This window comes from Bos indicus, chromosome 1, assembly GCF_029378745.1.
Source record: "Bos indicus isolate NIAB-ARS_2022 breed Sahiwal x Tharparkar chromosome 1, NIAB-ARS_B.indTharparkar_mat_pri_1.0, whole genome shotgun sequence".
NCBI lineage: Eukaryota > Metazoa > Chordata > Mammalia > Artiodactyla > Bovidae > Bos > Bos indicus.
The window spans coordinates 152422520-152447581 of NC_091760.1; the positions used below are offsets into that span (position 1 = coordinate 152422520).

At 42.9% G+C, this 25062-nt stretch overlaps 1 protein-coding gene and 1 pseudogene across 1 annotated transcript in view; both read right to left on the bottom strand.

Annotated features, from left to right (window-relative positions):
* LOC109563465 (collagen alpha-4(VI) chain-like) overlaps nt 1–25062 on the bottom strand; it is a 139425-nt gene that overhangs the window by 69297 nt on the left and 45066 nt on the right. The window contains exons 10-13 of the mRNA XM_070797000.1: nt 10845–10916; nt 9753–9779; nt 7183–7227; nt 1727–1780 (exon numbers count right to left, since the gene is read on the bottom strand). Coding sequence (XP_070653101.1) covers nt 1727–1780; nt 7183–7227; nt 9753–9779; nt 10845–10916 — 198 coding nt within the window. The remainder of the gene's footprint in view (nt 1–1726; nt 1781–7182; nt 7228–9752; nt 9780–10844; nt 10917–25062) is intronic.
* Nucleotides 3336–6034, bottom strand: LOC109561976 (ubiquitin carboxyl-terminal hydrolase 46-like; annotated as a pseudogene).

Genomic DNA, 25062 nt, shown 5'->3' on the forward strand with positions numbered 1-25062 from the left:
TCACCATCGGGTTTTACTAATCCTTTAAATTGTCTCCCATCTTTACTTCCTCAGTGAAGGCTTCCTGACTGCACAGGTTGGATCAGATGCCCCTGAAATTTACCTCCTCTTCATACACTTATCTCCGCAGTAATCTTACATCTATTTCCATGATTGTTTCATTCATGTCTGTCTTTCCACATAAAGGCCAGTTCTGAGACACAGAACTCACACCTGAATTACAACAGATGCTCAGGTAATATTTATGATTGATTGGATGAAGAAGGCCACTCTCTTTTAGACTCCTCTCCAAGTCAGTGTGTGCTCCCATTCTTCTTCATCTGCACCTTTCTTACAGATTTTATTTTATCCTATCTTGTGTTAGAGTTCTTCCTCTACAAATCCAATCTCCTGCACCAGTTACCCAGCTCTTTGTTGGTCATAACCATGACTTGTTTACCTTTGAACCGTCTCTGTATCTACCAAAATGCCCTGCAGATAGGAAGCACTTGAAGGGCATTTACTGAGTTGAACAAGATTTGGTAGAAACTGAAGGCTCTCCAGTCTTGGAAGAATGTGGTATGCCCCACCTTCTCTGCAATTTTGGTCTACAAACTACAGGTTGGAAATTGAACCTCAGTAAAAAGCCATGCCTTGTAAGTCCCCATTTTACTTATCAGGAAATCAATTCATTATTCTAATTCTATGAGGGGTACAAAGAAATAAATAAATTTCACCCCCTTTATCCAATCAGCAGAAGCTGATTATGGTGCTGTGCCCTTCAGGCTGGATTCCATAACTGACTAGTGATGTCTGCCAAAGGCACAGGAAGGGAGAGTGGCGATACTTACATCGGGTATCTGCCTTCCCTTACACAGAGAGGTAACTTCAAGCAGATCGTGCAAACAGTGCTCACGGGAAGGACGAAGAGAAGGGGGAGACCACCAGACTGACAGGGCCAAGGAGGGCATCACAGGGAGAAAGAAAGAAGATGGAGACTGAAGAAAAGTGATGTTCAAATAAGCACTGAAGATGGAAGCAGGGAGGACACGGCGGAGGAAGAGAGTGGGAGCTTGGGGTTAGCACAATGCAAACTGGTATACGCAGGATAAACAACAAAGTTCTGCAGGATCGTGCAGAGAACACTATGTGTGATAAACCAGAATGGAAAAAATATGAAAAGGAATAAATACATGTGTATAACTGAAGCACTCTGCCGTGCAGCAGAAATTATTACAACTTTGCAAATCAATTATACTTCAATAAAGCTTGTAAAAATCTTTTTAAAAGATGGAGGCAGGGAAAGGGCATTCAAGGAGGGGTGCTTGGCGCAGGCTGAGACACAGAGGCAGGGACACAGAAGGAACCTTCAAGACAGAGTAGGAAGTACAATCCGTCTGGGAAAGACAGGTTCTTGGCCGAGATTAGAGAAGGGTGTGGTTGAAAGGCCTTGGATGCGAGATGAAATCCTGGTGACAGGGAGCTACAGCAAGCTGGTGAGACAGGGAATGTCGCATGTGATAAACCACAAAAGACAGGCAACTTGGATTACCTATTCCTCACCATCAGTGGAGCCAGGCCTTCAGTAAAGATTCCAAACACTCATCTAATGTCTGTTGCCCTTAACTCCCAGTCTAGTATAAAGTCACTAGATCATTCTTTCCCAGAGCTTAAAAATGAGCTGTCAAGGTGAGTTTACGCAGCAGGAATATGAAAAATAGGAGAGAAGGGTATCCTCACACTTTACCCTATTTCCTCGATTCCCTTTTTCTCCTGGTGACCCTGGGACTCCACGATCACCCTAGGAAAAGAAAAAGAAACATACAAAGAATCCTCATTACATTAGTCACACCGGAAACTTTTTCACATGCTTTGACATTCTAGCCAAGAGCAGGAAGTTCTAAATCTGACTCTACGACAGACGAGATATCCTGAAAAATTATACCTTACCTACATCTATGAGCTGATAAAGGAAAAGAGAAATCCTTGGAGTTCCTAATAAAGAGAAAGCAGGAATCTAGGGGAGCAATAGCCACTGGCTTCCCTAAGGACTTCTGATCATTCTGCAAGTATGTGGTGTGAAAACTACATTTATTTTAACGCGCTTCCAGGAGGTAGAGCTACAAGTGCATGGCAGAAGCACTCCACTCAGGCTTCAGCGACTTCTTGCAGACAAAGTTCCATCAAAAATGAGTTTCAATCAAAAGTCACAACACACGTGAGGAAGAAACCAGCAGAACCGACAGACAACAAATCAGGCTTCGAATGACTATAGATAATCAGAATTACCGTAAGTATCTTTAATACATTTAACTAACCAAAAAGAAAGAGTAAAACAGCCACTATATTTTTTTATTTTTAAAAATGATCAAGCAGATTTGAGAGAAAAATCAAACAGAACTTCTTGAAGTGGAAATCAGAATAACCAAAATTAAAAATCCAATTGGCAGGTTAAACTGTATGCTAAACACAAATTACCAAAGGATTGGTGAGCTAGGAACTGAAGAAATTATTCAGACTCCGGCACAGAAAGACAAAGAAATAGAAAATATAAAAGAGAGACCAAGCTATTGAAGATAAAATGGGAAGGTCCACAAATTTTCAATTAGACTTCCAGAAGGAGATCACAGAGAAAATGGGAAAAATAACAACTTCAAAATGATAATCTGCTAAGGCTTTTCCAAAACTTAAAGTGAAAGTGAAGTCACTCAGTCGTGTCTGACTCTTTGCGACCCCATAGACTGTAGCCCACCAGGCTCCTCCATCCATGGGATTCTCCAGGCAAGAGTACTGGAGTGGGGTGCCACTGCCTTCTCCAGGGGATCTTGGAGATTGAACCCAGGTCTCCCGCATTGCGGGCAGACGCTTTACCCTCTAAGCCACCAGAGAGGTCTCCAAAACTTAAGAGAAGGTACAAATGCTCAGATTCAGAAGCCTAATAAGTCCCAAACAGGATAAGGGAAAAGTAACCCACACCTGGATTGGTCACACGAAATTGCAGAAACTGGAAACAAACGGAAATCTGGGAAGCAGCTGATATTTTTTAAAGGTTGCTGACAAAGGAACAACCATTATTTGATGGTTAACTTTTTTTCCCCCACAAGGACCCTTTTAATAAAAGGTACCAATACTCAAATGATTTAATAAATACATATAAGACAAAAGTGAAAAAGGTAAAATAACTATGGTGAGATAAGGTTCATCCAAAAAAACACTCCGTCTTGTCAAGCACCTTGGGAATCTGAGCCAAGGAAACACTGCCATTTTGGTCACCTTTCCACCCACCCATGGACACTCCCTTTGACCCACCTGTATCCTGAGCTAACTCCACTATCTCCTCTAGGGAAGGTTCCATGTTAGTCCTGGGCCTTGCTGGGGCCTCGCACACGACCGAAATGCTAACAGGCGAACAGGTGTGCAATGCACCTCCTGCAAGGAAAGGTATCGCCTGGCTAAGGAGAACTGGGCTGGAGGCAGTCTCCATGGGGTCTGTGCCCTGCCACCACTGACTGTGAAACACCAGCAGGATTGGAAAGATCCCTTGGAGAGCTTAGCGGCATCAGATAAAGGAGAGATACAACTCACGGACAGAAGACAAGCAGCACTGAAAACAGAGCACAGAGCCCTTTCCCTGAAACTAGGTTTTGATAGCAAGACAAGAAAAGCCACTTTCCACTGTACATAAAAGCTTCCCCCACTCAGCTTTGCCTGCCCTGAGCTCCACATCTCCTCAGTCCCTGGGATTCTAACAGCCGGTAGGCACAGCCCAGGGCAGCCACTAGACACCCTCAACAGCTTCTCTTCTCCAAGTTCCACCTGGAGGATGAATTCAGTTTCGAGGTTCCTTTTAAACCTTTTCACTCACGCAAACTTAAAGCTATAGTTTCAGCTCTTAAAAGGTGGGCATCCACCGCATTCTTCTGTCCTTCTGTTGGAAAAGAGGCAGAGAAGCTAAAAATGGGGAGCAGTCTTTCCAAAGATGAGTTAAAGGAATGCATTGAAATGAGAAGTCATTTAGGAAGTCATTTAGGAAGATTACTTCCCTGGTGTCTCAGACGGTAAAGCCTCTGTCTACAATGAGGGAGACCTGGGTTCGATCCCTGGGTTGGGAAGATCCCCTGGAGAAGGAAATGGCAACTCCCTCCAGTATTTTGGCCTGGAAAATCCCATGGACAGAGGAGCCTGGTTGGCTACAGTCCATGGGGTCGTAAAGAGTCAGACACGACTAAGTGACTTCACTTTCTTTCACTTTCTTTAGGAAGATTAGTAAATACCCCAAATAGACTGTCCATGTTTATAATAAATGTCATTCTAATTCAGCCAGACAGAGCCATAACATGTTGTTGTTCAGTGGTTCAGTTGTGTCCAGCTTTTTGCGATTTCAAGGACTGTAGCATGCCAGGCTTCCCTGTCCTTCACCAACTCCCAGAGTTGGCTCAAACTCATGTCCACTGAGTTGGTGATGCTATCCAACCATCTCATCCTGTCACCCCCTTCTCCTCCTGCCCTCAGTCTTTCCCAGCATCAGGGTCTTTTCCAGTGAGTCAGCTCTTCATATCAGGTAGCCAAAGCATTCAGCTTCAGCTTAAGCATCAGTCCTTACAATGAATGTGTGCTCAGTCACTCAGTCCTTTGTCTGAGTCTTTGCAACCCCATGAACTGTAGCCCACTAGGTTCCTCTGTCCATGAGATTTTTCAGGCAAGAATATTCCAATGAATATTCAGGGTTGATTTCCTTTAGGATTTGGAAAGGAGATCTGGTTAGATCTCCTCGTAGTCCAAGGGACTGTCAAGAGTCTTCTCTAACACCACAGTTCAAAAGTATCAATTCTTTGGTGCTCAGCTTTCTTTAGAGTCCAACTCTCACATCCATACATGACCACTGGAAAAACCATAGCTTTGACTAGATTAGAGCAGTATCATCTGCATATCTGAGGTTGTTAATATTTCTCCCAGCAATCGTGATTTCAATCCTGAAATTAGCAAATGTCATTCATCTAAACCTTACTACAATCTGACTGCAGTTGACGTTACCTCAGACTAACTTAAACCCACGAGTAGGGCTGCATGTAGGAAAATGAAGGGGAGCTGGGGGAAGGGGGAGGAGTCACACAGCCAGACCCTTGAGACATGGAGTACACTGCTGGTGGGTCTCTGGCGGGGATGGGTGTCTGCAGAGAAACGTCTGCAGCTCAGAGTGCTTTGAACAGTTCCCCCCATTCAAATGAGTCCCACAGTCCTTTAAGTTATTATCTTGATGGACAGAATAAAATATATCCAGATTCTGAATTTTTTTTTATATCTGAAGTCAGGCCATAGAATTCTTCAGTAGCTTGGGCATCCATTTTCTCTACCACGTCATCAGCAAACAAAAGCCAGAAGCCATGACTTTTCACCACAGTAAAATGGACATAAAGCCATGATTAGGAGCACTGCCCCAGTGGACCACCACCACAGCCAGAAGGTACATGCAGTCCAGATGCACCACATCACTGCAGGCGTTGGAGAGCTGCAGTTCCAGCAGGAAGACCACCTGGTAAGATCATCTGGTGTACGTGGAGCTGCTCCCTGTACTTGTACCACTCGACACGCAAGGCCAAAATCATGGGCGGCTTTCTGACGCTCATCCTTTGCTGGGCCTCTGCTGCCACCTGTTTCACGACAATATTCTTGTCCTCTCCACAATGTTTCTGTGTTGCTGAAGTCTCTTAGACAGGGAGCAATAGATATATTCTGCTCCACATTGACACAAAGGTCAAGAAAATCTTCATCTTTTGCTACAGACAGTTTCACAGCTCAAGCATCAAGTTTCATGGGTGAGTGTTCCCTGAGAAATCTCTTGGACACAAGTGATCCTGGTTTATCACAGCTCAAGCATCAAGTTTCATGGGTGAGTGTTCCCTGAGAAATCTCATGGACACAAGTGATCCTGGTTTATCACTCTCTGCAGTTCCTTCACACTGCCATTTTTTAATCTCCCATTTAGTTTCTTCTCTTCCTGCGGGATGTCCGCGTTCAGCAAATAATTTAAACGTTCATGAGCATCCTGCTGCATGTACTTGTCTAAGAGATCGCTTTCGTGTCTCAACCTCGAAACGCACTTCTCTGGTGGGGTCACACTAACCTTCTTCGGGGTGGCAATGCTGTGGAAACAGTCTCCCAGACAGGTCAACAAGTTTTCCTCCTTTCTGGGTTAGGCCTTGTGTGCCAGGACATTCTCCCTGAACCTCTGGCAGGAGTTCAAGGCCGCAGCATGGAACCACAGCAGCATGTGTTTCTGAAGTTGACCAGTTCAAAGCATTGTTCATTGATTGGAAACTGCACTGAATCAATGTCTTTTTCCAGAGTAGAGGCATTGGGTGCCCTTTGAGGCACCACTCAAAATATTTGAGAGTGAGGAACACAGGTGTCCTTCTCTGTCAAATCATCACAGAATACTGCACCCATATAATAGGTGGAGGCAATGTTTCAAACAGCCATTAGTCTAAAGTTTGCATTGATCCCACACCACCGTCTTTATAAGGTGAAAACAGGACTGGCCATGGTGGGGTGTTCAAGGGGAGGCCAGGCGTGGTGGTCCTGGCGGTGGGGAGGTGAGCTGGGGTTAAGCTTTCAGCTTGATGGATAACTTCTAAACAGCAAAAGCGAAGGAGAGAAGACAATAGAAGCCCAGGAGAATACAAAATCACATTTCCAAAGTCCGAGAGAAAATAGTTTACCGAAGAACAATCTTTCAAGTAAAAGTGTGAAATCATGAGATTTTTTTTTTCCAGATAAAAAACAACCAAGGGAGTTTACAACCGTTGTTAAAGAAAAACTCTAAAAGTTGTGCCTTAGGCAAAAGAAGCACCATCTTTCCATGTTCTTTTGAAGGTATCAGTGATAGCAACAGAAATGAGGGTAAAGCCAGATAAGGATCGACCAGATAAAACCATAATTGTGACAAAGTCTCATTTAGCAGAAATTAACAAAATAAAAAGACAGAAATAAAATACTGGACATTAATACGTGAAATGGGAGTTAAGTCTCCAAGACCCTCGTGTTTTGAAGATAATAGCAAATATATAAGCTAACTTTCGACATTGTTAACCATGCGTCTTTACTTGCATTTCCAGACCAATCGTGGCAACCGTAGAGACTATTAATGCCACACTAGTGGGGGCAGAGAGGGGCTGGGGACACAGAATGAGAGACTTTGTGTACCTGGTCTCCGTGCAAGCCATCAACACCCTCCTCACCAGGGTTGCCCTGCAGTGCAAAGGAAGATGAGAACGTTAGGCAAAGAGGACCAGGGTACATGTTCTTGTTCTGATGCTAATTTCTTTGCTAATATTGTTCTCAGTTGGTACAAGAATCTAGACCTCCAAAAAAAAAAAACATTTATATACTGCATTCACGTATTGCTATTGCTAAGTCACTTCAGTCATGTCCGACTCTGTGTGACCTCATAGACAGCAGCCCACCAGGCTTCCCTGTCCCTGGGATTCTCCAGGCAAGAACACTGGAGTGGGTTGCCATTTCCTTCTCCAATGCATGGCAGCATTAAAAGCAGTAATTATTTTCTTCCTGAGGTGGATAGTAGCTCTATATACTGTTTTTCTTGACAGCTCAGCTGTTAAAGAAAAGGAACTCAGATTTTGAATGGACAGAAAGACTTCCTTTTAAGTTTTTACACTGAAACAAGTACTGTAACTCCTTCACAAGACTGAATGAAACATTCCTCACAGGTTGTCTACATGCTAACATTGGTCCTTTTGCCGTTGGGTTTCTTTTTTTTTTTTCATAGTTTTACATTCTTTTATTCTGAAGCTAAGGCACACAAAGAGTCCCTTGGACTGCAAGGAGATCCAACCAGTCCATTCTGAAGGAGATCAGCCCTGGGATTTCTTTGGAAGGAATGATGCTAAAGCTGAGACTCCAGTACTTTGGCCACCTCATGTGGAGAGCTGACTCATTGGAAAAGACTCTGATGCTGGGAGGGATTGGGGGCAGGAGGAGAAGGGGACGACAGAGGATGAGATGGCTGGGTGGCATCACTGACTCAATGGACGTGAGTCTGAGTAAACTCCGGGAGTTGGTGATGGACAGGGAGGCCTGGCGTGCTTCGATTCATGGGGTCGCAAAGAGTTGGACACGACTGAGCGACTGAACTGAACTGAAGGCACACAAAAGCATCCTGAGAATATGCCACTGACTATTTTTTTAGTTTAAAAAGACTGGCAAATATCCCTGAATTAATCTGCATAATGGAAACTTGGATGATTCCAGAAGAAGTAGGAATTAAATGAGTGTGTATGCATATGTATGCATTTTGAAAGACTTAAAAAAAAAAAAAAAACTTCTTTAGAAAAGAACTGAAACACTGGGGCTAACTCGTGATGAAAGTAAAAACTGGCAGCTGTATTGTGATGGTTCATCAAGCATTCCATCACTTTCAAATTATGGATCCTTCATTTTCCCAAGTATCTCAGTGAATGAAGTTGCTCAGTTGTGTCCGACTCTCTGCAACTCCATGGACTGTAGCCTACCAGGCTCCTCCATCCTTGGGGTTTTCCAGGCAAGAGTACTGGGGTGGGTTGCCATTTCCTTCTCCAGAGGATCTTCCCAATCCAGGGATTGAACCTGGGTCTCCTACATTGTAGGCAGACGCTTTACCATCTGAGCCACCAGGGAAACTCTTTTGAAGAAAATAGTTTACAAAGCATCTTTTGAAGAAAAATATTTGAAGTTCTGCAAGCAGAATAATGGAGAAGGCAATAGCACCCCACTCTAGTACTCTTGCCTGGAAAATCCCATGGATGGAGGAGCCTGGTAGGCTGCAGTCCATGGGGTCGCTAAGAGTCGGACAAGACTCAGCGACTTCACTTTCACTTTTCACTTTCCTGCATTGGAGAAGGAAATGGCAACCCACTCCAGTGTTCTTGCCTGGAGAATCCCAGGGACGGGGGAGCCTGGTGGGCTGCCGTCTATGGGGTCGCACAGAGTCGGACATGACTGAAGCGACTTAGCAGCAGCAGCAGCAGCAGCAAGCAGAATAAGATGCATGTCACATATGTGGGATGGTTGGTTGATTTACTCCTACTGGCCACACAAGGAAATCAAGTTTCAGGCATTTTTTTTAGCAAACATACGGCTGAGTTAGAGAATGAATATGAGCACACGAAACTGCTGGGCTAAAATTACATGCTGTGTTGGGCACAGGCTATAGGGATGGGTCAGTGGTACCAGGAGACCTGATACCTATCAGCCATTGTTTGACTTTTCACCACTTTGTAACCATTCCCAAGGGTAATGTGGGGAACAGAGAAGGAACCTAATAAATTTTTCTGAATGAATGGACAAGCAAATGGATACTTTGCTTCTGAATACACAGCCATTCCCTACTATGCCAGCTCCTTTGCAGCTGTGTGCTAGCATCTCTCTCCTACTTGACACCAAGCTTGACCATGCCTTGAATTCAGGACCAACTCTTCCAAATAAACATGACAAACAGATGGCTCAATTTTTACAGAATTAGCAAGGCTTAAAAGTTATCATATAGATCCAGGCCGTGAGCCTGAAATACATGACTTACAATTAGCCATTCATTAGCGTGGCAGTTTGGCCATTAATGACATCTGACATATTCCCCCCCCTTTTTTTTTTTGACATATTCCCTTTTCTGAAAGTTTTAAGTCCCACCTCACTCAAGGAAGGAAAAACAAGTGAATTCATTATCATGTTTCCCAAAGAGTCAGTTCTCCAGTTTTAAAAGAGTAAGGAAGGTCACTCACTTTTTCTCCTGAAAATCCTCTTGCTCCCTAAAGTTAAGAAGAAATAAAAATGACTGAGATTGAATGAGGCTTTTAAACTATTGTTTCACTTAGAGAACCATATGTCCCTAATTTCAAGAAAATGTAATTTTTTAGATCAAAATGAAGGTTCCTCCTCCAGTAACCATAATGGACATCGCAGCCTTCTGATCACTACCACTTCCCTGCACCTGTGATGTGAAGAAAATTGCATCTTGCCACTCCTCACACAGTAAGGGCTGAGCTGGAAACAGTAGTGATCTTCCACTTATAACAGTCACACTTTGTTGCACAAAATTGAGAATACACTGAATAACAAGCATGAGAAGGCTTCCAGGAACAACAGCATAAATTCATTGAAAGAGAAACATTAGAATATGCAGAATATGGTCATTGTGATCAGAAAAACTCTATAGGACTCTGAAGTTGCAGACAAGACTTTCTAGCCTTACTGAAGAAGACTGTCTAATCCTGGAAAGTTAGGAAACATTTAAGGCAATGATGCCCCACCCATCAGCCTTTAATGTTTTAAGGGTCTCAAGCCCCGCCTCCAGCTGCCAGTTCTGTGACTCATCTCCTGAGGGTTCTTTCCTGGAGCCAGAGCCTGTCCACACACAAGGCGGTCCAGAAGTACTGGGGAATTAATGCCCCTTGAGAGCAACCCTCAGCTAATGCCTGATAGCATTTGGGTACATGAATACCCCACCCCCTCACCCTGGAGTGGGATAACACTGAAGTGCACATTTGCTCCACGCCGGCTCCCACGGTTCCCCAGCAGAATTAAGCTCTGTCCACCCACAGTGGTTACTGAACAAGGCAGCCTTTTGAGGCCACCTTCCCTTCCATCTCACTTCTCCACATCTCATACTCCACTACCAGTGTTTACTTTGGTCCCCTCCCAAGAAACTATTTACACTGGATTCCTTTTCTCAGGCTCTACTTCTACTTCTAGGAAACCCTCCCTGTGAGAAGAGTGAAAACATCACAGCTATGTTGAAGAATTAAGATTTTCCTTAAACTCAAGGGATAAAACAGAGACAAGGAAAGAATGCCGCAGCTCAAGGTCACACTCACCTTGGCACCTCGTGTACCCCAGCAACCTTCCTCACCTCGGGGTCCAGAAAGGCCTCGGGGGCCTCTTTCTCCCTGTGGAATAATGACACACATAGAGACAATCCAGCAGCTATCTCAACCACCACCCAATCGGCTCCAGCTAGCGGTAACAGCCATCCGAGTGACTAAAATACAACACGATCCTTACAAGTCCTTCACATCCTCAAAGACCCGATTGGATCACCTGCAAGGCAATCAGAATGTTCATCCAGCAACTGCCCACACTGATGACTCCAAATTATCTAGATTTTTAATCCGTTCAGTCAAGCCACTTTGGGAAAACTTAAGCACTCAAACAAAACAGAAGGTGTGTTTGAACATTTCCTCCAGGCAGCCAAAACTGGATGAACGTTTTCTTGTGCTCCACAGAGAATAAACCACACTGTTTAACTCTCTCGTCCTGGTGAAATCCCGCTCACCCCTAAGGTGTAGACCATATATCACCTCTCCTCCTGAGAAGCTGTTTCTGCTATACTGTGTCACTATCTGTTTTCCGTGTTATATTCCTGCTGTAGTATGAGTTCTTAGAGACAAGGACAACGTCTCATTTCTTTGTCTCTGGGTTTCCAGCCATAAGCATACTGCCTGGCATACAGTATCGTCCAATCAAGACTTGAAGAATGACTTTCTGAATCCTACCAACTAATATGACCTCTTGATCTAATACTGGAGGCAAAGGGGGACGGTAAATATCATGCCTTTTGCCGAACTGATTCAAGGTAAATTAAAAAGTAGTGTATATCCCATGAGACTTTCATCAAAAGAAGGTCTGCAAATATGAACAGCTGCTGCTGCTGCTGCTAAGTCGATTCAGTCGTGTCCGACTCTGTGCGACCCCGTAGAAAGCAGCCTACCATGCTCCTCCGTCCTTGGGATTCTCCAGGCAAGAATGCTGGAGTGGGTTGCCATTTCCTTTTCCAATGCATGAAAGTGAAAAGTGAAAGAGAAGTCGCTCAGTCATGTCTGACTCTTCGTGACCCCATGGACTGCAGCCCACGAGGCTCCTCCATCCGTGGGATTTTCCAGGCAAGAGTACTGGAGTGGGTTGCCATTGCCTTCTCCGTATGAACAGCTAACTTTGACTTAATGAGGCCAGATAACTTCCCTACAAACACTGCCCAGACAGTAGAAGGGAACATGGGAACATGAGAGGTACTCTGAGTCTGGAATGAAAGGACCTGGGTTTGGGCCCTAGTGTAATAGGGAAGGAACTTGGTATTCTGTTACCAGTACAGGGCTTTCCAGGTGGCACTAGTGGTAAAGAGCCTGCCTGCAAATTCAGGAGGCAGGAGAGATGCAGGTTCTTCCCCGGGTCTGCAAGATCCCCTGGAGGAGGGAGAGGCAGCCCACTTAGCATTCTTGCCTGGAGACTCCCATGGGCACAGGAGCCCAGCGGGTGGGCTACAGTCCATAAGGCTGCAAAGAGTCAGGCCTGAATGAAGTGGCTTAACACACACCCCCGTACACACAAGTAAATCACTAAAGGATGTCGCCTATAAATTGGGCATAGCGGTCTCTCTCAGGGAACACTACCTTCCCATGCCTGTGTGTGCATGCTCAGTCGCGTCTGACTCTGCAATCCCATGGACTGTACCCCGCCAGGCTCCTCTGTCCATGGGATTTCCCAGGCAAGAATACTGGAGTGGGCTTGCCATTTCCTCCTCCAGGGGTCTTCCCAACCCAGGGATCTAACCCAGGTCTCCTGTGTCTCCTGCACAAACCACAAGTGTCAGATTTTTTTCCCCTTCTCTCTACAAAACTAAAAGGAGGTTTCTTTTAAATCCTGTGCTGTCATGATGATACCTGGTTCCGCCTAAACTTTTCTCAAACCTTTAGCTAACGAATGCATTTTTCTTATGGAAATGTTCTTCTTAAGCTATGTTAATGAACTATGTATTTGCCTTGGAATCTGCCTTTCTTCAAGTAGGCTCTGCCTAAGACCCAAAGCTTGAACGGATAATGTCTCAACAAACCAGTACATCTTACTCATGGAAATGTTCTCTTCAGTTCAGTTCAGTTCAGTCACTCAGTCGTGTCCAACCCTTTGCGACCCCATGAATCGCAGCACTCCAGGCCTCCCTGTCCATCACCAACTCCCAGAGTTCACTCAGACTCCTGTCCATCGAGTCAGTGATGCCATCCAGCCATCTCATCCTCTGTCGTCCCCTTCTCCTCCTGCCCCCAACCCCTCCCAGCATCAGAGTCTTTTCCAATGAGTCAACTCTTCACATGAGGTGGCCAAAGTACTGGACTTTCAGCTTTAGCATCATTCCCTCCAAAGAAATCCCAGGACTGATCTCCTTCAGAATGGACTGGTTGGATCTCCTTGCAGTCCAAGGGACTCTCAAGAGTCTTCTCCAACACCACACTTCAAAAGCATCAATTCTTCAGCGCTCAGCTTTCTTCACAGTCCAACTCTCACACCCATACATGACCACAGGAAAAACCATAGCCTTGACTAGACAAACCTTTGTTGGCAAAGTAATGTCTCTGCTTTTGAGTATGCTATCTAGGTTGGTCATAACTCTCCTTCCAAGGAGTAAGTGTCTTTTAATTTCATGGCTGCAGTCACCATCTGCAGTGATTTTGGAGCCCAGAAAAATAAAGTCTGACACTGTTTCCACTGTTTCCCCATCTATTTCCCATGAAGTGATGGGACCAGATGCCATGATCTTCATTTTCTGAATGTTGAGCTTTAAGCCAACTTTTTCACTCTCCACTTTCACTTTCATCAAGAGGCTTTGTAGTTCCTCTTCACTTTCTGCCATAAGGGTGGTGTCATCTGCATATCTGAGGTTATTGATATTTCTCCCGGAAATCTTGATTCCAGCTTGTGTTTATTCTAGTCCAGCGTTTCTCATGATGTACTCTGCATATAAGTTAAATAAAGCAGGGTGACAATATACAACCTTGACGTACTCCTTTTCCTATTTGGAACCAGTCTGTTGTTCCATGTCCAGTTCTAACTGTTGCTTCCTGACCTGCATACACATTTCTCAAGAGGCAGGTCAGGTGGTCTGGTATTCCCATCTCTTTCAGAATTTTCCACAGTTTATTGTGATCCATACGGTCAAAGGCTTTGGCATAGTCAATAAAGCAGAAATAAATGTTTTTCTGGAACTCTCTTGCTTTTCCGATGATCCAGCGGATGTTGGCAATTTGATTTCTGGTTCCTCTGCCTTTTCTAAAACCAGCTTGAACATCAGGAAGTTCACGGTTCACGTATTGCTGAAGCCTGGCTTGGAGAATTTTGAGCATTACTTTACTAGCATGTGAGATGAGTGCAATTGTGCGGTAGTTTGAGCATTCTTTGGCATTGCCTTTATTTAGGATTGGAATAAAAACTGACCTTTTCCAGTCCTGTGGCCACTGCTGAGTTTTCCAAATTTGCTGGCATATTGAGTGCAGCACTTTCACAGCATCATCTTTCAGGATTTGGAATAGCTCAACTGGAATTCCATCACCTCCACTAGCTTTGTTTGTAGTGATGCTTTCTAAGGCCCACTTGACTTCACATTCCAGGATGTCTGGCTCTAGGTTAGTGATCACACCATCGTGATTATCTGGGTCGTGAAGATCTTTTTTGTACAGTTCTTCTGTGTATTCTTGCCACCTCTTCTTAATATCTTCTGCTTCTGTTAGGTCCATACCATTTTTGTCCTTTATCGATCCCATCTTTGCATGAAATATTCCCTTGGTATCTCTAATTTTCTTGAAGACATCTCTAGTCTTTCCCATTCTGTTGTTTTCCTCTATTTCTTTGCACTGATCGTTGAGGAAGGCTTTCTTATTTCTCCTTGCTATTCTTTGGAACTCTGCATTCATATGTTTATATCTTTCTTTTTCTCCTTTGCTTTTCACTTCTCTTCTTTTCACAGCTATTTGTAAGGCCTCCCAGACAGCCATTTTGCTTTTTTGCATTTCTTTTCCATGGGGATGGTCTTAATCCCTGTCTCCTGTACAATGTCACAAACCTCATTCCATAGTTCATCAGGCACTCTATCAGATCTAGTTCCTTAAATCTATTTCTCACTTCCACTGTATAATCATAAGGGATTTGATTTAGGTCATACCTGAATGGTCTAGTGGTTTTCCCTACTTTCTTCAATTTAAGTCTGAATTTGGCAATAAGGAGTTAATGATCTGAGCCACAGTCAGCTCCTGGTCTTGTTTTTATTGACTGTATAGAGCTTCTCTTAAGCTATGTTAATGAAACGCTGCATTTGCCTGGAAATCTGCCTTTCTTTAGATTCATGTCAATTGTTCTACGGCCAGAGATGACTCACCTTGTGCCAATGCTATCTCAAAGTGCAGGTTGTGAGAGAGGCGCCTGATGTGTTTCTCTCAGTTTTGAGATATATAACAAATATATTAACAGATATATAATGCCTTGCTAAAAACTAGGCACTCTTTCTGCCCCCTTCTAATGTCTATGTCAGAAACTTCCTCTATCCCTTTACACTTTAATAAAACTTTATTACACAAAAGTTTCAAGTGGTCAAGCCTCATATCTGACCCTAGATTGAAATCCTCTCCTCCAGAGGTCATGAATCCCGGTGTGGCTCATGGCTCACAGCTGCAACCTTTCAACAGGAAACCTCCTGACCAGGCCCACCTGTGGGTGACTACAGGGGGAATAAGCTAACACATCCCCTCTGGAAGCTGACAGGAACCTGGAGGTGTTTGACTTTACTCCCTCCCCTTTCAGTATAAAAGAAGCCAGAATTCTAATTCAGGCAAGACAGTTCTTTGGGACGTGAGGCCACAGTCGTCTCTGTCTGCCAGCTATCCAAATAAAGTTGCTATTCCTCGCCCCAACAGCTCATCTGTCAATTTATGGGCCTGTCAAGAGGTGAGCAGCATAAGCTTGGACTCAGTAACACTAGTTCTGCTTGTTTTGTGAGTACATGACTCTGTAAATTAGTTTCCTCCACTGATAAAATATGATGAATCTGGATAACACTGATTCTTTGAATCATTTGTAGGCTTGCTGCAATGAATACATGAAATACTACACTGGAAATATTGCTCAAATTGCATGGAGAAGGCAAATGAGGTGTTTTACACCTAACAGACAGCAAGAGATAATAAGACAAGCACAGGTTCTGGCTTCAAACAGATGTGGGTTCAGGTATACCTTCAACCTTTTGAGGAGTTCAGGATTTGGGGGTCCTGAGCCACTTGTCTACTTGGAGGGCCTTGAAATAAACCTTTCTTTGCTCCAAGCTGGGTTTTGGTTTGGGCCTCACTGTGCATTGGGCACACAGACTTGCATTCAGTAACAGTTACGCTGGGTGAAATAAGACAAAAACTGCGGGGAGCAAGCTCCACCCATGGCAAAGGTCATGAGGAAGGAGGCTCGGCATACGCAAAGGCGGGATCGAGCCTCAGGAGTCCCCCTGGAAATTCTCGAGCATCTACCCCCAAAACCAGAGTCTGCCTACTTTCTGCTTTGTGCTTTCACCTACACCTCTGACTTTACGGGGGGCTGTCCCCCACTACCTCTCTCTGAAAAAAGAGTTAGCTTACAGCTCCAGTTAATAATTCCTGGGTGTGACAGTGTTTAACCTACAAACTCCTTTGGAAATCCTCTAGCCTGCCTGAATAGGTTTTTCCGGCCACATGTGATTGTTCAGAGCCTCCCAACTGTGAGAGGCAGGAGATGTTCTAAACCGTCTAAACACAGATTCCTTTGAGTAGTTAAAAGATTGATTAGAAATTGTATTGGTGAAGGGTTTTTCACTTATTGGGCCAATGTTTGCTGCTAAGTCTCCATACTCCTTATGTACTGTGTCCTTGGCAGTGTATTGATTGATATAATGGGCGTATAGAAATGTAAGTAGTAGCCTCAATATTTGTAACCTTGGACCCTTGAGTTAATTCTTTTCTTGATTGAGCCCACCTCACCTTTGCCCTATAGGAATGCAGCTTTGTCCAATGCTTTTTTGAAGGCTGGTGCCTGACTTTGGAATAATCACCTTTAGAGAAAGATAAGTTTCTTAAAATGTTAACAGGCCTCCTGGCCAGAAGATGATGTAATTCACCTGAACTTTTGCATATGATAAGTAGGAAAGCCTGGCTTCAATTAGGACCAGGAACTGCTGTCCTTGCATGACTCCACCCCTTCCCCCATTATCCTCTATGCACAACTTAAGGTATAAAAACTACTTTGGAAAATAAAGTGCGGGCCTTGTTCACTGAAACTTGGTCTCCCCATGTCGCGCGCTCTCTCAAATTCTGTCTGAGTCTCCATCTGGAGCGCGGAACCCGCCATGCTTGCTAATTATGCCTGGGCTTCTAAGATCCGACCAGGGAGGGCTCAGTGTCTCCTCTCCTTCAGGAGAACGGAAGGACGCCTACAGCCTACGTAAGTGGTGCAAGCTTCTTGTCTTGAAGTTTTATTGGTCTCCGGCGTAAACCAAGCTACTCAGCCTCTTTTCTCCACTAAATTTTCCTACTGAGCTATCCTCATCCTATTACTCTTTATATCTTTGATAAAATATTTAAATAAATAGGTCACCGATGCTGTCCCCGCTTTGAATACCCTGGATCAGCCGGGGCTGGTCCCCGGCAAAAAACACTGTAAGATTCTATTTAATGAGGCACTTAGGGTAGTCAACTTCATAGAGACAGAGTAGAATAGTGGTTGCCAGGAACTGAGCAGAGAGAAGCTGTGGAGTTAGCATTTAATAGGTACAGAGTTCCAGCTTGCAAAATGGAAAGCTTTCTGGAGAAGGATGGTGGGGATGACCGCACAACATGGATGCACTTACCACCACTAAGCTGAACGGTTAAAAATGGTGACGATATAAAGTTGATTTTATGTGTATTTTACCACAATTAAAAATTAGAAAGAAACGTGTGAAGGAAAAGACCCCCCACTCCTATGACTTCTATTTTTATTTTCTGAAGTTCCACTTGATGTACTACATGATTGTGTTTTTTTTCTTTTTTTCAAAATTAGTCCTCAGAAAAGAGTATTCCTAAATTTGAATCTTCCAAAGTCTTTACAAAGTTTCTCATATTTAGAAGACTCTCTCCATTACATTACTTTGAACAGCATTGCATTGGCACCCAGTCAGAGTTAATTTGAGATATTTATGGGGTGTTTATGGAGGTCACCCAGTAGATTAGTTTAAAAAGGAAAAAAAAGGGCGAGTGGTAAGGAACTCTAACAGAGATTATGACAATTTAAAATGTTAGCTACCATGAAACCTGGCACTAGTGGTAAAGAACCTGCCTGCCAGTGCAAGAGACATAAGAGACAAGAGTTTAATCCCTGGGATGGGAAGCTCCCCTGGAGGAGGGCATGGCAACTCACTCCGGTATTGCCTGGAGAATCCCCATGGACAGAGGAGCCTGGAGGGCTACAGTCCCCAGGGTCGCAAGGAGTTAAACATGACTGAAGTACCCAGGCACACCCCTTGAAATAAGACTTGTAACAGTCACTTTTACAAACAATAAATTCGTGATTACACAGTGGAAACCATAAAAATATTCTTAGAATACAAGTGAGGCAAAGGGTTTTTGAAGCTGAACCTAAAATTTGTAAGGACAGTCTTCAAAAACAGACTTAAAAGTGAACACAATATACTCTAGAAAGCCAGGTGAGAAGCTTCCAAGAAGCGGCTTCAATAATGCTGAAGTAACTGACAGAGAAACTATATGGGAAGAATTTTTAATAAAATGGTTTGATAAAAACATGAAAAGGAGAAAAAGAATAACTTCTAATTTAGAATACTTTTTAACATAATGAAAGACTTTAAAATGTTTATGTGTAACTAAGTTAAATATTATAAGTAGACATTGGTCTCACTCACCTATATATCTATAAGTTCACATTTTCTAACTGGGCAAAAGAATTTTAGGATGTTCTCATGAGAAAATAACAACTTCCCTGGTGGCTCAGATGGAAAAGCGTCTGCGTACAATGCAGGAGAAAATAGGAATTGTCTTAAAATGGGCATATATGTTAAATTGTTTGGAGAAGAAAATTCAGGCTTACTGAGTTTCTCATTCAGAATTTAGTTCTATCCTGTTTAAAAATTGGTGTTCTATTGCTCACAGCAGTTGCTTTATTAAAGCTAACAATTATAGTCATGACTTAATGGAAAGAATTACATCACTAAACGCTTTTCAAATGTTGGACTGGTGCAAGTTATTACATGAAAAAATGGAATTAGAAGAAGAAAAAGTATCTTATGTTGCAAATGAAAAGAAAAAATGTATATACAATGTATAGTGTGGTGCCTCTGGCAGGTAGGAAGCTCTCAACAAATGTTACCTGTTTTTGTTACTATGGAAGTAATGTATTTTTTGTGACTTTGGATAATCTGACTAATTTGACATAAACAAAGACTTGATCTGTGCCTAGTAAACCACCATCTCATTATAGGTTGTTCAGTCACTCAGTCCTGTCCAACTCTTTGCTACCACATGGACTGCAGCACGCCAGGCTTCCCTGTCTTTGACTATCTCCTGAAGTTGCTCAAACTCCTGTCCACTGAGTAGATGATGCCATCCAACCATCTCATCATCTATCGCCCCCTCTCCTCCTACCCTCCATCTTTCCCAGCATCAAGGTGTTTTCCAATAAGTCAGTTCTTCACATCAGGTGGCCAAAGTATTAGAGTTTCAGCATCAGTTCTTTCAATGAATATTCAGGGTTGATTTTCTTTAGGATTGACTGGTTTGATTTCCATGCTATCCAAGGAATTTTCAAGAGTCTTCTCCAACACCACAGTTTGAAAGCATCAATTCTTCAATGCTCAGCCTTCCTTATGGTCCAACTCTCACACCCATAGTAAATACTGGAAAAAACATAGCTTTGACATTCATCTTATGGACCTTAGTCAGCAAAGGGATGTCTCTGCTTTGTAATACACTATCTAGGTTTTTCAAAGCTTTTCTTTCAAGGAGCAAGCATCTTTTAATTTCATGGCTGCAGTCACTAGTCCCAGTGATTTTGGAGCCCAAGAAAATAAAGTCAGTCACTCTTTCCATTTTTTTCCCCATCTATTTGCCATGAAGTGATGGGACTGGATGACATGATTGTCACTTTTTGAATGTTGAGTTTTAAGCCAGCTTATTCACTCTCCTCTTATCTTCATCAAGTGGCTCTTTAGTACCTCTTTGGTTTCTGCCATTACGGTGGCATATATGACGTTTTTGATATTTCTCCCAGCAACCTTGATTCCAGCTTGAGCTTCATCCAGCTCGGCATTTCATGTGATGTACTTTGCATAAAAGTAAAATAAGCAGTGACAAAATACAGCCTTGATGTACTCCTTTCCCAGTTTGGAACCAGTCCATTGTTCCAGAATAACTGTTGTAGTCACAGAGGTTGTAGCAGTTTTCATTCCCACCAACAATGCAAGAAAGTTCCCTTTTCTCCACACCCTCTTCATCATTTATTGTTTGTTGACTTTTTGATAATGGCCATTCTTACTGGTGTGAGGTGATATCTCAATGTGTTTTGATTTGCATTGCTCTAATAATAAGCAATGTTGAGCATCTTTTTGTGCATTTATTAGCCATCTGTAGGCCTTCTTCAGAGAAATGTCTGTTTCGGTCTTTTTCCCACTTTTTGATTGGGTTGTTTTTTCCCGGTATTGACTTCTGTGAACTGCTTGTATATTTTGGAAATTAATCCTTTGACAGTTGTTTCATTTGCTATTATTTTCTCCCGTTCTGAGGGTTGTCTTTTCACCTTGTTTATAGTTTTCTTCGCAGTGCAAAAGTTTTTAAGTTTAATTAGGTCCCACTTGTTTATTTTTGTTTTTATTTCCATTTCTCTAGGAGGGGGGTCATAGAGGATCTTGCTGTGATTTATGTCATAGAGTGTCCTGCCTATGTTTTCCTCTAAGAGTTTTATAGTTTCTGGTCTTGAATTTAGGTCTTTAATCCATCTTGAGTTTATCTTTGTGTGTGGTGTTAGGAAGTGTTCTAATTTCATTCTTTTACATGTAGCTGTCCAGTTTTCCCAGCACCACTTATTGAAGAGCCTATCATTGCCCTGTTGTGTATTCTTGCCTCCTCTGTCAAAAATAAGGTACCCATAGATATGTGGGTTTATCTCTGGGCTTTCTATCTTGTTCCAATGGTCTATATTTCTGTTTTTAAGACAGTATACTATCTTGTAGATTTGTAGTATAGTCTGAAGTTAGGAAGGTTGATTCCTCCAGTTCTACTCTTCTTTCTCAAGATTGCTTTGGGTATTCAGGGTCTTATGTGTTTCCATATGAACTGTGAGATTTTTTTTTATTCTAGTTCTGTGAAAAATGCCATTGGTGATTTGATAGGGATCACATTGAATCTGTAGATTGCATTTGGTAGTATAGTCATTTTCACGATATTGAGTCTTCCAACCCAGGAACATAGAGTATCTCTCCATCTGTTTGTGTCATCTTTGATTTCTTTCATCAATGTCTTATAGTTTTCTGTGTACAGCTCTTTTGTCTCCTCAGGTGGGTTTATTTCTAGATATTTTATTCTTCTAGGAATGGTGAATGGGATTGATTCCTTAATTTCTCTTTCTGATTTTTCATTGTCAGTGTATAGGAATGCAAGTGGTTTCTGTGTACTGATTTTGTATCCTGCAACTTTGCTAACTTCACTGATTAACTCTAGCAATTTTCTGATACTGTCTTCAGGGTTTTTATGTTTAGTATCATGTCATCTGCCAACAGTGAGATTTTTACTTCTTTTCCAACCTGGATACATTTTATTTCTTTTTCTTCTCTGATTGCCATAGCTAGGACTTCCAAAACTATGTTGAATAATAGTGGTGAGAGTGGACATCCTTGTCTTATTCCTGATCTTAGAGGGAATGCGTCAGTTTTTCACCATTAAGAATAATATTTGCTGTGAGTTTAACATATATGGCCTTTACTATGCTGAGGAAGATTCCCTCTATGCCCATTTTTTAAAGAGTTTTTATCATAAATGGGTACTGGATTTTGTCAAAGGCTTTTTTTGCATCTATAGAGACTATCGTATGGCTTTTATCTTTCAGTTTGTTAATATGATGTATCACATTGATTGCTTGGCATATATTGAAGAATCCTTGCATAACTGGCATAAACCAACTTGATCATGGTGTATGATCTGTTTAATGTGTTGTTGAACTCTGTTGTGAGAATTTTGTTGAGGATTTTTGCATCTATGTTCATCAGTGATATTGGCCTGTAATTTTCTTTTTATGTGTTGTCTTTGGTATCAAGGTGATATGAGGCCAATGAGTTTGGTAGTGTTCCTTCCTCTGCAATTTTTTAAAGAGTTTTAGAAGAATAGGCATTAGCGCTTCTCTAACTGTTTGACAGGATTCGCCTGTGAAGCCATCTGGTCCTGGGCTTTTGTGTTTGGGGAGATTTTTTTATCACAGTTTCGATTTCGGTGCTTGTGAATGGTGTCTTCATAATTTCTATTTTGTCCTGATTCAATCTTGGAAGATTACACTCTTCTAAGAATCTGTCCATTTCTTCCATCTTATTGGCATGTAGTTGCTCATAACAGTCTCTTATGATTTATTTCTGCATTGTCTGTTGTAACCTCTCCTTTTTTCATTTCTAATCTTGTTGATTTGATTCCTCTCTTTTTTTCTTGATCAGTCTAGCTAAAGGTTTGTCAATTTTGTTTATCTTCTCAAAGATAACTCTTCTTAATATCATCTGCTTTTGTTAGCTCCATGCCACTTCTGTCCTTTATTGTGCCCCTCTTTGCATGAAATGTTCCCTTGGTCTCTCTAATTTTCTTCAAAATCCCTAAACCTCATTACAGGTAAATTTTGAAAATATACAGCATCCACGAGTCTGGCAGACTGCATTTTCCAAAGATGGCCACAAGGAAACCTCCACACTCCTCTGCTCTGTGGCCCTTCACCCCCACATCAAGAGGAGGAGTCTAATCCCCCAACCCCGTCTGGAATCTGGTCTGGATTTAGTGACACCCTCGCAGCCAACAGAACGTGGCCAGCAAGCTTCAGCCCCGGCTGCTGCATGGCCCCTCCCTGTGAGACTCTGCAGCCTTGCCACTCCACCTCAGCCTGCCCTTCTGCCTCCCAGCCCCTCCAGAGATGGAGAGGAAGCCACCTCAGCATCGGTCCTCCAGTCCCAGGCTTGAGCACAGGCAGCAAGTGAACGAGGGGCAGAGGGAAGCGGGAGAGACCACAGAAACCCAGCAAACAGCAGGAAACAGTTCCTTTTTCAGTTTCCCCACCCAGCATCCCAGAGGGTGACTGCTGTTTTGTACCACCATGGGTGTTCTTGCTGTTGTTGTTGTTGGGGTTGGGGGCAGGGGGAAATAGATACATGAAACAGTTGGCTACTTGTCTTCCTGTAATAGGGAAGAACAAATCTGACTCCACGTTGGATGGGTTTCTTTTACTTTAATTGTAACCAAGCAGGACCCTACTGGGGATGGATCCCTCCCCCATACCCTCTGTTGTAGCTCCTCTCTACAGTACCTAGATAATGGTATTTGATCATATTTACCGAGTTCTCAAGATGCTAAAACCACCACCAAATGGAAGAAATTAACTACTAGATGCTCATGAGCACGTAGCCCCTAGACCTACTGGTGCCTAAGCATTGATATTGTTAACCTAACAGCCCTGTTACCTCACTATCAGCCAATCAGAGAATTGTGCAAGAACTGATCACACACCTGGGATGACCCTCCCCTCTCTGGCCTTTTAAACCACTTCGCTGAAACACACCCCCTCAGAGAGTTCAGGTTTGCGGGGACCATCTGCCCATTCTTCCTGCTTAACCTGAAATGAACCTTTCTGTGCTCCAACTTCAATGCAGTGTCTGGTTGCTAAGCATGGGCACACAGACTTGGGTTCAGTAACATAACCTTCACATTCTGTGGCTTTTGCTGCAAGTTAATCACCAAAGGGATGTTGCCTAGAGCGTAAAGTACACGTAATGGCCCGTCTCAGTTAACCCTGCCTCCTGTTCCTGTGTTAAGCCAAAATACCTTTGTTTAGCTCAAAGGAAACATCCTGACCAGGCCCACCCACGAATGGATGCAGGAAAGAGAAAATTAACACGACCCCTCCAATCTGGCTTGCAACAGTATACACCTCTTTTCCTTCACCTCGTCACTTGCCCCTCTCCGCCCATAAAAAGAAACGGCACTCAAACCTGGGCAAGATGGTTCTGTGGGACACTAATCCACTCTCTCAGTCTGCTGGCTTTCCAAATAAAAGTTGCTGTCTCTTGGCCAAACACCTGTCTCTCAGTGGATTGACCTGTCTTGAGATGAGCAGTAGGAACTTGGATTCGGAGAGACTTGTACACTTTGAACATGAACTTACAAATTCTGGACACATTCTGAAACCTGTCCGCCTGCAAGTGGTGCTTCTGCTGTTAGGCAGAAGTCTGACCTTAAGTCCAGTCTGACCTGCTTTGCAGGGAAGCAACTTTAAAAGCCATTCAGAGAACTACATGGTTAGAAGTCACCTCTCCAGTGAGAAATGGAAAGAAGACAAGCACTGCTGAGCTATGCTGTCACATGGTGGCTACTGATTGCTTGAAACATGTCTGGTTCCTTTGAGATATGATCTAAGTACAAAATACACACTGGATTTCAAAGGTAAGCTATCTCAACTTTTATGTTAATTACATGCTGATTACACTTAGGGTTTATTGAGTTAAATGTTACTAAAATTAACTTCACCTGGTTTTTTTTTAAAAGCTTTCTTTAAGGCAGCTACTTAAAATATTTTAATTATATAAGACTATGTATACCACTGGAGAATCCCAGGGACGGGGGAGCCTGGTGGGCTGCCGTCTATGGGGTCGCACAGAGACGGACACAACTTAAGCGACTTAGCAGCAGCAGCAGCAGCAGCATACCACTCACATTATATTCCTAGCTCTTTACTAGAGGGTCTTTATAAAATGTCTTGGTTTTAAGGTGTTAAGACATTAGAGAATGGGGATAAAATCATCACCCGTCCTAGACAGAGGCAGGCTTGAAGACGGTATTTGTTTGAAATTAGTATCAATGGCCCTAACGGGTTCGTCAGATCTTAAATTATTCTCTTAAGCTTGACCAGGCTCACTGAACCACAAGCCAAACAGAAAAAAAAATAAATAACACTTAGATGACCTCTTAAAACATCATAAAAACAGGAAGTAATATTATCACTACTGCTAAGTAAAATAACAAAGTT